The sequence below is a fragment of the Propithecus coquereli genome, unplaced genomic scaffold (assembly GCF_000956105.1).
Source record: "Propithecus coquereli isolate 6110/MARCELLA unplaced genomic scaffold, Pcoq_1.0 Scaffold124, whole genome shotgun sequence".
In the NCBI taxonomy this organism is placed as follows: Eukaryota; Metazoa; Chordata; class Mammalia; order Primates; family Indriidae; genus Propithecus; species Propithecus coquereli.
Window position 1 is genome coordinate 280,155 of NW_012136525.1, and position 15,086 is coordinate 295,240.

Below are 15,086 nucleotides of genomic sequence, written 5' to 3' on the forward strand. Positions count from 1 at the left end.
CATTCATACATTCACTGAATATTATAATGTTACTTCTTAAATATGATATAAATCTGTAACCTCTTTCCAAATCCCACCATACTCTAGTTCAAAATACCATCAGCTCTCACCTACATTATCACACCAACTCCCAATTGGTCTTCCTGCCTCCTGGATTGCCTCCTTCCAATGGGTCTTCCAAATTTCAGTAAAAGTGATTTTCCCGGGAAACAAAGCCAAAATCAATCCACTAATGACTCCCCCAAATAGCTTAATATTTTCAAGTCCTTTTCTTATTTGAAGCTGAATTTCTTTACCACCCTTCTAAGTGTACAGGTATTCACTCTCTGCCAAATACGTTTCATTTCACAGAATATGCCGTGATTGTTCTCACTTCCTAGGTCTTTGCATATGTCATTCCTCTGCTTAGAATGCTCTTTTTCTCTCCTTCCTCTGGCTAACCACTTCTCATACTATAGAGCTTAATTTACATTTTGCTCTCCCCCAAATTGCCTTTCCAAGGTCACTTGTCTGGATGACGTGCCCATCTTATGTGCTCCCAGAGCATCCTGAACTTCAATGATAATGTTTAGCTAGTCTATTTTTATTGCTTGTTTTTCTGTCTGTTCTCACATCCACAAGAACACAAAACATTTTAGTGCATATCTGTTTCTACTTATTTGACCATTCTATCTCGAGGATTGTGCATGGTGTCTAGCTCTAGTAGGATCAATAAATACTTAACAAAACAACCAAATAGATGCATGAATGGATGGATGAATTGACACAGGCATGGATGGACGGATTAATGAAATTTTTTATCTGACTTAAAGATTGCAGAGGAATCTTAGAAGATAGTAAAGAAATAAAGATAGTAAAGAAAGAAGATAGTAAAGAAATTTGTTTGTAAAATAGATGGTAAAGGCAACTGAAATCTTTGTTAGGCATGGTAGGTCAAAGCTTGTTTTTGAGGTCCTGTTACTTCTCCGTTCATCTTTTCACTTTATTTATTTATTTATTTATTTTATTTGAAGATATTAGGGGGGGTATAGATTTTTTTGATATATGGCTTGAATCAGGGCTATAAATGTGCCTTCACCCAAATAGTGTTCACTGTACCTATGAGGTGGGTTTTGCCCTTCTCCTCCTCCCTGCCCCCTGCTTGATTTCCAATGACTTTTACTTTCTTTTGTGTCTTTGTATACTCATCGGTAGTTCCAATTTATTAGAGAGTACATGTGGTGCTTGTTTTCCATTCTTTAGATACTTCACTTAGGACAATGGTCTCCAGTTCCTTCCAAATTGCTGCAAAAGGCATTAATTCATCCTTTTTTATGCCTGAGTAGTACTCCATCAACCCAAGTGCCCATCAGTTCATGAGTGGATTAACAAAATGTGGTATACGTATATCTTTTCACTTTCTTAAAACAGGAAATTATTTTCTATTATCATTCTTCCAGGGCCTGGATCTTCATCTACAATCCAGTAATATCCCTATGGTCAAAACCTACTGGCTAAATCCAGTACCATTTTCATACAGGACCACTGAATCCTGAAAGGGCTTCAACGTTTAAGGTAAGCATGTCTAATGGAGGCACACTGACTTGTAGGGAAATATCTATTTTGAGCCTGCCCAGTGTTGCTTAAATTGTAGTCTCCTGGCCAACCATTCATACAAGAGATGCGGGAAGAGCCATAAAAGGCATTGTGGGGGTTTGTGAGGGAGCAAGAGAGAGGAGAGTTGAAAAGCTGATCTGCTGCTTTACAGTAAAACCCAGAGAAAGTGAGCACTAACGGAAATGTGGTTTTATCCCGCCAGGAATTCTATTTAGCCCGCCAGGAATTAACTTTGACTATAAATAGGTCATCAATGATCCTTTCAGAGAATGTTCAGAGACCTCAACTTTGTTTAGAGACCTTGTGTGGGTGGAACTTCCTGTTTGCACAGAGAGCAGCATAAAGCCCTGTTGCTCCGGGGAGTGTTTGGGACCAGACCAATTGTAGGAAGTGGGAGACAATACAGTCTGGTCTCCTCCGGTCCTTTCCCCCGGCAGCATGGGGAAGAACAAACTCCTCCATTCAAGTCTTGTTCTTCTCCTCCTGGTCCTCCTGCCCACAGATGCCTCAGTCTCTGCAAAACCGTGAGTTCCACACAGAGCATGAAGCATGAACTTAAAGAGTCCTGTCCTTTATTTCAAATTCTCCTTTTTATCATTCATCTGTCTTTCCTGTGACACTGTCTCCTCCTTCATCTCTAAGTTTCCTTCCAACCAGGAGAGTTTGTAAATCTGGTTTATTCCTTCTTCGCTTATTCTTAACCATTTTTCTCCAACTCTCCGGATCTCTGAATCTCTAAATTTCCTGGTGATATGCAAAGCCTTTCTAAGGGCCTTCAGAAATTGATACTTTTTTTAAAGGCATTAATTTTCAGATCTTCATGTTCATAATGCTCTGCTTGAGACCATGCTATTTATCTTTTCTTACCTCCCCTTTCTTAATTGTCCATATTCTATTTTATAAGATAAAGAGAAACTTCTCCCTCAACCGTATCTTACCATGGATCATTGTCCTGGAGTATAAAAATCTCCAGGGTGCCGAATAAAGGAACAATTTGAAATACTGGTATTGGTGTTGAGAAAGCAAAGGACTCTCACGACAAGAGAGAAAACCTTTTTGGAAACCAGGTGGTGATTAATTCTTTGTTTCAACAAAATTGAAGGAGAAACTAAAGGAAATACCAGCTGATGAGTGATTAGAAGCAATTCTTGCTAATAGGGAACTGGGTGAATTTTTGCAAGTAATGCAGAAGAATTTACAAGTGGTGGCAATAATACTATTGTTTTACCTGCCATTTATACTTTTATGTGAACAATTCGTCTCAGGACTTAAATCTACACAAAACAAAAATAGTAACAAAATTAATGTTAGACCTTGTTTAATTCTTGCAATGACGAATATCCATCCATGGATACATAAATTCACGGGGGGGAAAAGCAGCTCATTATTCTCACCAAAGATGTGTCTCAAAATTATTTTTATTTTAATTTTATATCTAATATTCATGAAATATACTTTGTAATGTATTTATTTTGTTTTGATCAGTTGTATACAAGCACTTTTGTAAATAACTCAATCAGAAGAAAATGTCTAATATTTACAAATTTATGGTCACATTATCTTTATAAGAGGAGTCAAAGTTAAATTTATCTACCCACCTGTAATATTACGTATATATGTACATATACTTGTTAGCAAAAAGAAAGAGTGATCCACAAAATATTTTGAAGCACAAAAATCTTAGGATAAACTTCTATATGGTAAGAAGCATGGAAATTCAAGTTCAAGGAGGAAAAAAAAAACGTTAAAAACCTGACCATTACAAAAAGAACTTTTTAATGTTTTTAAGTAGGTGATATTAGGTATCTTATCACTATAATATTTAAGATTCTATGGGAAACTTGTAAAAGTAATCAAAGTTTTAATTTAACATATCATCAAAAATAATATCTTTTGCTATTATTTAAAACTGTGGTTTTAAAAATAGATGTTTACTTGAAAACATGTAAGAAGTGCACAATGTTCAAAAATTATTTTAGGAGTTCTGTGAGCAAAAATATTTAAAAACTACAAAGTCAATCTTAAATTATATATCAGGATACTGAGAAAGTTTCTGTCCTGCTCATGATTTAGCAAGGTCTAAGTTCAATCACTAGAGGGCCATTTTTGGATGGAGCCATTGTCTAAACATGAGTTGAAAGGCAAATATTTAAAATGCAAACATCCATGGTTAGGTAACACTCTAAGACTTTATGAGTTGCTAACCACAGCTGAGACTTTAAACTAATGACTCACTTTCTTTGAGGCTTAGATTCCGTATCTGTGTAGCAGAAGCAAGTACTTGCCATACAATTCACAGGGTAGTTGAATTGTACATGTATATACATATTTTTTTCTTTTTTAATGGAAGTTTTATAATTTGATTGGATTTTCAGTGTTCACATGCCTGAGAGCTTGCTTGCTTTTTACAGCAATCCTAAGGTAAAAGAAATTTCATGAATAAATGTCATTAACATATTTTTTATTTGAATTCAGATGCTCGTGTATTATGATTCCTTACAGTGAGGTGTGCCTACTAATTTTATTCTTTTAAGGCCCACCTCAAGTAAAATGTTCACTGCCGTGGCATGCGATGGAAAGGGGAAATAATTCTTATGCGTGCCATTCAACAGCAGAGTTTCATGCTCATCAATCTGTCATCTCTTAGAGTAGAACCGATGATGGTAACAATTATGATGGAAAACAGTGATGTTGACAGCAGTGCCTCTCTTCTTTTCCTCTTCTCTATCCAACTGCACTATCCCACTCTCAGACAGTATATGGTGCTGGTCCCCTCCCTGCTCCACTCAGAGACCCCTGAGAAGGGCTGTGTCCTTCTGAGCCACCTGAATGAGACAGTCACTGTACGTGCTTCCTTGGAGTCTCTCAGGGGAAACAGGAGCCTCTTCACTGACCTGGTGGCAGAGAAGGACCTATTCCACTGCGTCTCCTTCACTGTGAGTGTGGCCGTTTGAATTTATATATTCAGTTCTATTGGTCAAGGTCTTAGGGATCCAGTATTCAGTCAAGATAAGGCTTTGGAGGCTAGTAAAGACTTCAAGAAGGAATTGAAATATAGCAACTAAGCATAGAAATTAAAAAGCAATGCAGGCACAGCAGGGTGGCTCACACCTATAATCCCAGCACTTTGGGAGGCCGACACAGGAAGATCGCTTGAGGCCAGGAGTTCGAGACCAGCATGGGCAACACAGTGAGACCCCGTCTCTAAAAAAAAAAAAAAAAATTTAAAAATTAGCTGGGCGTGGTGGTTTGTGCCTATAGTCCCAGCTACTCAGGGATGCTGAGGTAGGAGGATCACTTGAGCCCAGGAATTTGAGGTTGTAGTGAGCTATGATTGTGCCACTGTACTCCAGCCTGGGTGACACGGAAAGACTCTGTCTCAAATAAATAAATTAATTAATTAATTAATTAATTAAAAGCAATGTATGGATCAACTTAATGATCAAAAAAAAAACCCATTAGCCAGAAAGAACAAAAAAGATAGTATGCACTAAACAAAGAGAAAAGGTGACTTCTTAAAATTATTAGTAAAAGTGGAGAAAACCTTAATAAAGCAAACTAGGCCCAGAATCAACATGAGCTGCCATTTGTGGGCTGAGAGGAACATATCACTCCACACTCTAAGAGTAAAAATTATAGAAATTACTCTAAGAAAATGCTTAATATCTCTTAAGAGTGGCCCATATGTGAGATGTTTACAGCCTAGTGCCAATTAAATATATAGTTTTTTTCACAGCCTTAAGACATGCTTCTCCCATGCCTTTTTGGCATATAACATCGACTTGGTAAAGCTCAGCATATAATTGAATCAAGACTGTATTTTTCTGGGCTATACGAACATGTGAGTCTCAGTTATAACCTCTCTTACTGAAGTTATTTTCCTCCACCTTGTGTCCTGGCTCCCCATTTGTAAAACAGCAAGAGTCCTTCCCAGCCATGCCGGCTTTCCCTGATGAGAATGTGGGAGTGAAATTAGGGCAAGATCTCAGGGAGGAGTGGAACAGAGAATAGCAGAGGAGGCATGGGAGGCTGAATGGACTCTCACGATCTCTGCCGAATTGCAGGTCCCGCGGTCTTCGTCCAGTGAGGAGGTGATGTTCCTCACTGTCCAAGTGAAAGGACCAACCCAGGAATTCAACAGGCGGACCACAGTGATGGTTAAAAACAAAGAGAGTCTGATGTTTGTCCAGACGGACAAAGCTATCTACAAACCAGAGCAGACAGGTATGAAGAAGCCTACAGTCAGGGCAACTTCAAAAAGAAAGACCTTCCTACCTCGGATATTCCCCGAAGCTCCTATAATCTTGGTTCCTTAATTGCTTGTCTTACCAGCCTCTAGGCCTAGTTTAGGGTTTGGGGGCTCATGGAAAATATTTCCGTTTCAGTGAAATTTCGTGTTGTCTCATTGGATGAAGATTTTCGCCCCCTGAATGAATTGGTGAGTCTCCTATTATCTACATAAAATTATTATTATCTGTATAATTGCCAGGAACCTACTTTTCGTGTTGCAGGGAAGACCAGGGAGAGGTATCACTAATAGTAATTCTGGCATTACAAGGCCATGGGATCCTCATTTAGGCCGTTATCCCAGGTCAAGAGAGTAGGTAATTCTTTCTGCCTTTTGCACTATTTACTCAGTTAGTTGTCACACAATTAAACTTACTCTTTAGATAGTTCTCAGTTAGGAATATTAGAAAGATACACTAAATAATAGACACAAATAAACCATCAGAGGACCTAAATTCAAATAACTTTTCAGAGATTTAGACTTTTTCTAAACACTCCTACCTAAACCTCTGCTATAAAGGAAGATGAGGGTAACCAATTTGTTCCTCAAGATTAACCTTTGATATTTGTGATAAAAAAGAATTCTTTCTATTATAATGCAGACATCAAACCAAAGTTTTCCTTTTTCTCTCCCAAATCTACTCCTCCAGCACCTTTTCTTATCTCGAAAAGAGGCAATTCTTCTCTCCTAGCTCCTAAAGCAAGAGATTGTGGTATAATCCTTCCTTCTCTTTCTCCCACACCCACATCCACTTCACCAGAAAATCATCTTGACTTAAAATATATCCGGACTACTTCTTACCACCTGAATTGCCACAACCTATTCCTGGTCAATATCATCTCTAAACAAGATCATTGCAGTAACATCGAAAGTGAGCTCCCAGCTTCTATTCTCACTCCTCTATCTAAAATCACACGCCACATCCATCACTCTGTCAGCTTAACCCAGCGTTATTCTTCTTCTCGGCATTTACTACCACCTGAGAGATGTACACGGAAGGTTTTCTTCCTATTTGTCAATTCGTATTATAACGTAAGTTCCTCTAAAACAGACATATTGTTCTTTTGTGCATTGCTATGTCCTCAGCACCTAGAACAATGCACAGCACTTGAGTAGGTACTTAACAACTGATAGTTTTAAAAATGAATAGCCGCTGATAGCAGAGCTATTCCCATTCTTCCTCATTCTTAGAATTACCTAAAAATTCTATCACCCATACATCTGAGCATGGTTGCTTACAGTTTAACGTTTATTTCTTGATCTGTATAACTGCATGGCAAAAGAATGTTCTTCACTAAAATTCTTAAGTACTTAAGTAATGTTAGTAAATCCCATTCCTAGTGAATGGCAATGCATATATATATTTGTTTCTGATGGTCTGGTAAGTTCTTAACATTATTTATTAATTGCTTAAAATAGATTAATTAAAAGTTCTGTAAAAGTTAATCTGGACTCTTTTGTGTTTTTCTATAGAGAGTGTTATTCTACACAAAGCTGCTTTGCTTATAAAAAGGATTTGGGAATATTTGACAACAATTATAAATTCCTTTTTTGCTTTCTCCTTTCAGATTCCACTAGTATACATTCAGGTAAGCAACTTGAAACATTCCATAATTGGAATGAAAGCAACAAGTTCAGGGAAAATGTTCTTATTTGAGAGGTCCTTACAATATCTCAGAAATGTGTCATTAAGGGAGAAACCTTCAGACTCACCTAGGATTGGATGGTTATAATTCACTCCCCTTCTTACCCCTCACCATGACCCCATTTGTCTTCTTTGCGGGTAACATAGGAGTTTTTTTACCTTTCTTTTATTGTCTCTAATGATCTAGATGCTTTTGTAAGTGATAATTAATTTATCCATAGGACCCCAAAAGAAATCGCATCGCACAATGGCAGAGTCTCCGGTTAGAGAGTGGCCTCACACAACTGTCCTTTGCCCTCTCATCAGAGCCCTTTCAGGGCTCCTACAAGGTGGTGGTACAGAAAGAATCAGGTGGAAACGTAGAGCATCCTTTCACTGTGGAGGAATTTGGTATGGATCATGGAAAATCATGCACACTTTTTTTTCATAGTTAAACATCTAGGGCCCAGAATTTGAGCTTATTTGGAGTCTTTCCCTTCCCCATGGGTGACATTGGGCTTGGAGTAGAACTAACTGTATCTAAGTCCAATGAGGACATTAATGATTTGTGAATAGGACTTCATATAGCTTCGTCATTTTTGTAGAAATAATTAATACTTCAAGAAGTATACAACATCCTTATTTTAGTGGAGTCTTCCATAACTCATTAAGGATACAGTGATCTGTCATAATCCCTCAACCAAAATCTCCTTTTGAGAGTAAGGCAGATGTCTTAGTCCATTTAGTGTTTCTATAAAGGAATATCTGAGGCTGGGTAATTCACAAAGAAAGGAGGTTTATTTAGCGTGTGATTCCACTGGCTGGAAGATTGGGCATCTGGTAAAAGCCTCAGGCTGCTTCCACTCACGGCAGACAGCAAAGGGGAGCCAGCATGTGCAAAGATTACATGGCAAGAGAGGAAGCCAGAGAGAGCAAGAGGGAAGATGCCGTGCTCTTTTTAACAACCAGCTCTTGTAGAAATAAATAGAGCAAGAAATCGTTCAACCCCCCCAATCTATTCATGAGGTGTCCATCCCCATGACCCAAACCCCCACTCTCCAACATTGGGATCAAATTTCAACATGAAGTTTGAGGGAACAAACATCCAAACTACAAGAGTGGATATGGTTATATTGGAGAGAACCTTCCTTTTCAGAGACATACAATATAATTAAGAAATTATTACAGAGAATCTGAAAATATTAATGTCCCCAAAGTTGAAAACTAATCACCAACCTTCTTTATTGCTATCAACAGTGCTTCCCAAGTTCGAAGTGCAGGTGACAGTGCCAAAGGTAATCACCATCTTGGAAGAAGAGATGAATGTGTCAGTGTGTGGCCTGTGAGTTGATTATTTTTCATCTTTTGAGGAGAATTATTTAAAAGAGACTCATGATTTGGGATATTTTGGCTAGTTTCTCTAGGAGCAGTGGCAACACAAATACTTTATTTTGGGAGCATCTCCATCTATAGAATGTTCTTCTTTTTCTTTTCTATTGTTCCGTCTTTCTTTCATATCTTTATAAGTATTACTATAACTATCAGGAGGTGGGGAACTGTTTCTATAGAGGCTATGCTACTAGGATGGATTCTGAAAGTGTCAAAACTGCCTGCACAAATACACCAAAGCAAAAGCAAAAACAGGATAGTGCTGAAGGATAGTGGCTTTCCCTTAACCAGAAGTAACCAAACACGTATTAGAGAGATGATCGACACGTGGTTAAAGAGGAAATTTAATCATCAACAGATCATTTACATGACCTTGCATGTATAGTCAGAAAATGGCCTAGATTCAGAATTTGTAGAGATAGGCATATAACAAAATCCCATCTAACTCATTGGTCTACCTAAGGCATGTCACATACTCTCTGCACTGCCATTTTTACTGAGGAGACTGGACATGATCTCTCAATATGGTCTCTTCGAGGCTTAAAAATTCATGTTTCTAAGATCTTACACTCCTATCTCTGGTAGCCCAGCAGCAGCACTAGCAGGAAGAGCAGGCAGAGTGAAGAAACCAGTCCTGCCTAAAAACCACATATGTAATGCACCTACTGCTCAGCTGGGCCCCTGCCCCAGGCTGTCTCAGAGCAATGGCCAAGTTCCTGGTCCCATGTAACTGGTAAGCCAATGCCCTTGCAAATAGAGATATAAAGGACATTTCAAATAGGGAAGGAAATGCAGTGATCATCTATGACATATTTATGGAACAATTCCATTTTTGTAAAAAGTAAGCAAGTGAAACGATATAATTAAAGATGGCTGGGGAGAAGATAATGGAAGCAGAGGTGCCATCATATTAATAGTTTGTATTCCTAGGTAGGCTTAGGGCATTCGTTTCTTCTGTTTATTTTTGTTTTGTTGTTTGGTTGGTATTTTTTCTCTTTTTTATTTCAAAATATTAAGATGGTATAAGTGTTTTTGTTACATGAATGAACTGAATAACACTGAAGTCAGGGATTTTAATGTGCCTGTCACCAGAGTAGTATATGTTGTACCCAATAGGTATGTTTATATCCCTCACCCCACTCCCATCTTTCCCCCTTCTTTGTTTCCAATGTCCTTTACACCAACTATATGACCATGTATACCCATAGGTTAGCACCCACTTTTTAGTGAAAATATGTGTTTGTTTTTCCATTCCTGGGATACTTTGCTTAGGATAATGTTCTCCAATTCCATTCAAGTTGCTGCAAAAGGCATTATTTCATTCATTTTTATGGTTAAGTAGTACTTCATAGTATACATATATATACCACATTCTTTTTCCACTCATAAACCACAGCCAAATATACTGAATGGGGAAAAGTTGAAAGCATTTCCCTTAAGAACTGGGACAAGAAAAGGATGCCCATTGTCACCACTTCTATTCAACATAGTACTGAAAGTCTTACCCAGAGCAATCAGGCAAAAGAAAGAAATAAATGGCATTCAAATTGGGAAAGAGGAGGTCAAACTATCCCTATTTGCCAATGATATGATCTTGTGTCTAGAAAACCCTAAATACTCCCCCAGAAGACTCCTGGAATTGATAAATAAATTCAGCAAAGTCTCAGGTTACAAAATCAATGTACACAAACTGGTAGCATTTCTATATACTAATGACAGTCAAGTTGAGAGTTAAATAAAGGAATCAATGCCATTCACAATAGCTACAGAGAAAATAAAATACCTACGAATATACCTAACCAAGGAGGTAAAGGATCTCTGCAAGGAGGACAACTACAAATACTGATGAAAGCAATCTTCTTTCATCACACAAACAAATGGAAAAACATCCCACTCTCATGAATTGCAAGAATCGATACTGTTAAAATGTCCATACTGCTTGAAGTGATTTACATATCCAATGCAATTCCCATCAAAATACCAATGTCATTTTCCACAGAACTAGATAAATTAATCCTAAGCTTCATATGGAACCATAAAAGAACATGAATAGCCAAAACAATCTTATGCAACAAGAACAAATCTAGAGGCATCATATCACCTAACTTCAAATTATACTGCAAGCCTATTGTAACCAAATGGCATGGTACAGGTATAAAGATGTTTTTCTCTTAAGGACAGGTTTAACTTTTGTATTAAGACAGACATTTTCTAAGACAAAATTGAAAAGCAATCAAGGAAGAAAAAGATATGACAAAAAGAAGAATGTAGTAAATTTTAGCATGTTGCACTGGAGATTTCTGAAAGAGAAGAGTGATTAGTGACTCTTGCCCTCAATATTGTGTGATCCCTGCATAGAACAGAGGGAAGTACAGAGGAGGAATGTACTATGACTAAAGGGGAAATTTAAATATAAATAGGTAGAAAACGGGGATGATGTTCAATGTCTGCTTTGATTCATTTGGAAATCTTCTCATAACAGATACACATATGGGAAGCCTGTCCCAGGACATGTGACTGTGAGCATCTGCAGAAAGTATAATAATCCTTCCAACTGCTTTGGTGAAGAGTCACAGGCAGTGTGCGAGACATTTAGTCAACAAGTAGGTTGAAAACTCTTCCTCCTAGGAAATAATAATAAAGGCATTGTTGACAAGCAGTGAGTTGCAACATGGTGCTAACTCAGGAAGAGAACAATCTGGAAGAGAATTCCATGCCAGCTATTGTAATTTTAAAAAATCATTAACTTAGAAAAATAGAAATTATTTCTTGTAATTGCCCATTGTGAATGTTCCAGAATGATAGAAGTTGAGATATCCAAAGCCTCCTCGGGCATCAACTTCTACAAAGGAGGGAGAAAAAACATATACCTCTTAATTGCCTTGGCTGGTTAGAACGTCAGTGCTGCTCTCTTTCAGTGAGCAAGAACCTGTCACATGGCCCCACCTAAATGCCAGGGAGGTGGAGAACACAGTCTCCAGATGGGTGGCCACTTCCCAACCTCACCTGTATATCACAGGAGGGGGAACTAGACTTTGATGAGGAATTAGTTCTAATGGTCTATAGCAGAACAGCATTACTATAGTTAATAACAATGTATTGTATATTTCAAGATAGCTAGTAGACAGGACTTTAAATGTTCCCAATAAATAAAAATGATAAGTACTCAAAGTGATGGACACCCTAAATAAACTGACTTGATCATTACGCATTCTACTCTTACAACAAAATATCGCATGTACCCTACAGATACGTACAAATATTACACATGAATAAAAAGAGTACCCAAAAATGTTTAAGGCATTTCTATCTCATTCTCTCTAGGGAATTTCTGATACTAAGGAATACACCTGACAGTTATACACCTGTCACAAGAAATGAGATGTTGTTGTGAAATGTAATAATGTTTAGTCCCTAGAGAAAAATTATTGTGTCCTCATCATAGAAAATACCTAGATTATGTCATCCCAAAAAGAATCACATCAGATTAACTGACCACTGATCTGTGAAGAATAATATATGCTATGTTTTTATATTTTATTTTCTTCCCTCTTAGCTGAACAGCCATGGCTGCTTCTCTCAGCAAGTAAAAACCAAGATCTTCCAGCTGAAGAGTCAAGGGTACAAAATGAAACTTCACGTGGAGGCCAATATCAAAGAAGAAGGAACAGGTTTGTATACCACATGAGTATGGGAGAAAAAACAATGGACACTGCTGTAACTTTCTAGCCAAATTATGAACTGTAAGGGAGGAGGTAGTATAAGAAGTTCAGGGACATCGCCCTTCCAAAAACAAATTTATTTTTTTTCTTCTTTTTCAGGAGTGGAATTAACTGGAAGAGGATCCACTGAAATCACAAGAACCATAACCAAACTCTCATTTGTGAAAGTGGACCCATACTTTAGACAAGGGATCCCTTTCTTTGGGCAGGTGGAGTATTTTACAGTTCCCTGGTGAACCCATGTACTGTCACCTAATTAGCACAATAGGTACAGTTTCTGCTGAAACCATAGCTGATTAATGTTATCAATGAATATAACCAAAGGTATAAAACCACATAAAAATAGATTTGTTGCTGTGCAAATTTTTATATGAAACATATAAAATTATTCTAAAGCCCTATTGAAATTAGTATGATTTTTTAATCACTTTTGGAACAGTATTACGTAATATCACTCAACTTCCTTTTCATGGTTTACTATGCAGTCTCAGGTTTCAAGACATTTTCTCATAGGAATCTCAAATTTTATGTTGACCGTTATACTATCCTTCTAACACTAACTTTGTAAGGAAATGGTTGGGTAGGTGGTTTTAATTTTTATTTTGAAGTATTAAAGATTCTACTATACCTAGTGTTTCTTTTGTGGGTACTATATTTCCATTACTTTTCCATAACGACCAGTTTATTTTTAAAACCAGTAAACCTAGGGATAAAATACTGCCATTTAAGGTTTCCAGATTTTTAACTTATAAACTTTCATACAAATCTACCAAAAAATCTTCCATTGTGATTTTCTATTGTAAGCAGATATGCAAATGGACCTTTCTGATTGCAAAAGTCTGGAATGGCAGTTGTAGGTACCTCAGTGTGCAATTACTGTGTATCCATGTTCTTGATAGAAATGTTTCAGAATTTCAGCTATGGAGGGTATAAATGATAGAGAGACTAGACTCAACAAAGTGGAGCACGTTCCAGAGGTCTTGGTTATGTTATGACAGCAAAACATTTTCAGAAACTTTGGCCACTTCCTAAAATGAAAGTGTGGTCCATTTTTAAATTGCTCAGAGGTACATTGTACTTTTTTATATTTCATTGCTATTAAATAACCATCCTATTTGTCATAAGACATTCTCACTAGAAGAGAATCAGAATTTTGTGCACATTCTTATCTTTGTACGTGCAGCCAACATTTCACTGGCAAACTTAGATTTTGTTAATCAGTTATGAATACTGATGCAAGTCAGCCTAGTGTACTTCCTACTACCAAAAGTAGCTCCTAGTGAAAAAGAACCTTCATCTTTACAATCTGACTGGACTATTCATCTGCTGAGTTGACTGTTAGCAGTAATTTGGCCTTAAGGCCTTATTTGATGCTGTGTGACTCTCTTCAGTTTTACATTTTTCACGTGGGAAGTGTGTCATAAAATCTGCCCACCTTCCAAATGGTTGAAAGTCTGGGTTGAGAAGCAGACACCATATATAGCACAACTAGAGAAGCACACAGTGTTAGCGATTGCTTACTTGTGCATGAATGATGCTTCGAGACACTAATCCATAGGAAGTTCATGGTCCACTCCAAAATAAGTGTTTGGGGCTCAAATAAATGTGACTAAGGTATTAAAATTTTCATTACTATATTACTTTTGTGTTCTGTGACTCTCTAAGAGTTATATATAATGCACAATGTTTCCAAAATATCTAGAATACATCTTTCAGGTCATCCCTATTATTATTCCTATTGCTGTCTATCCCTTCAAACGGCTTTATTTTTCTTCTTAGGATTGATTACTACTAAATTAATGTATGTTATTTATATATTCACTTAGCATCTATCTCTTTTATTAGACAGTGATAAAAGGAACTTTATTTTGTTCAATGCTATATCCTCAATGCCTGGAACTATATTCAACATGTAAGAGGCACTCAAAAAATATTTGCAATAAAATGAATATGTTTGGTGCCTATTAGTTATTATCCATATAACTGACCCACAACTTTTAATTTTCAGGTGCGCCTAGTGGATGGGAAAGGTGTCCCTATGCCAAATAAAATCATCTTTGTCACAGCAAATGAAGCTAACTATAAATCCAATGCTACCACAGATGAGAATGGCCTGGCACACTTCTCCATCAACACCACCAATGTTATGGGTACCTCTCTTACTGTTAGGGTAAGTTAGAAAGAAGTTACCAATGGCATGAAGTAGCCTTGAAAACATGGTTGCAACTTAAAAAGTGATGAAATTTCCAAATTGTGTTTAGTCCTATGGAGAGAAAAAACTAGCAATTAGAAACCAATTTAAGGTCAACTTTTTACGAGTTTATGAAAGGGAGGCAGTATTTTGGTGTAGCTAAAAGTGTGAATTCAGCTGGGCACGGTGGCTCATGCCTGTAATCCTAGCACTCTGGGAGGCCGAGGCAGGAGGATCGTGTGAGCTCAGGAGTTCAAGACCAGCCTGAGCAAGAGC

General features: G+C 37.4%; 1 protein-coding gene across 1 annotated transcript in view; it reads left to right on the plus strand.

Annotated features, from left to right (window-relative positions):
* The first annotated feature begins 1,684 nt into the window (after positions 1–1,684).
* The window catches only part of LOC105805007 (alpha-2-macroglobulin-like), a 46,301-nt gene continuing 32,899 nt past the window's right edge, over positions 1,685–15,086 (plus strand). The window contains exons 1-11 of the mRNA XM_012637788.1: positions 1,685–2,120; positions 4,349–4,532; positions 5,661–5,820; positions 5,982–6,034; positions 7,453–7,473; positions 7,751–7,919; positions 8,766–8,850; positions 11,380–11,500; positions 12,454–12,568; positions 12,719–12,828; positions 14,628–14,789. Coding sequence (XP_012493242.1) covers positions 2,035–2,120; positions 4,349–4,532; positions 5,661–5,820; positions 5,982–6,034; positions 7,453–7,473; positions 7,751–7,919; positions 8,766–8,850; positions 11,380–11,500; positions 12,454–12,568; positions 12,719–12,828; positions 14,628–14,789 — 1,266 coding nt within the window. The 5' untranslated portion in view covers positions 1,685–2,034. The remainder of the gene's footprint in view (positions 2,121–4,348; positions 4,533–5,660; positions 5,821–5,981; positions 6,035–7,452; positions 7,474–7,750; positions 7,920–8,765; positions 8,851–11,379; positions 11,501–12,453; positions 12,569–12,718; positions 12,829–14,627; positions 14,790–15,086) is intronic.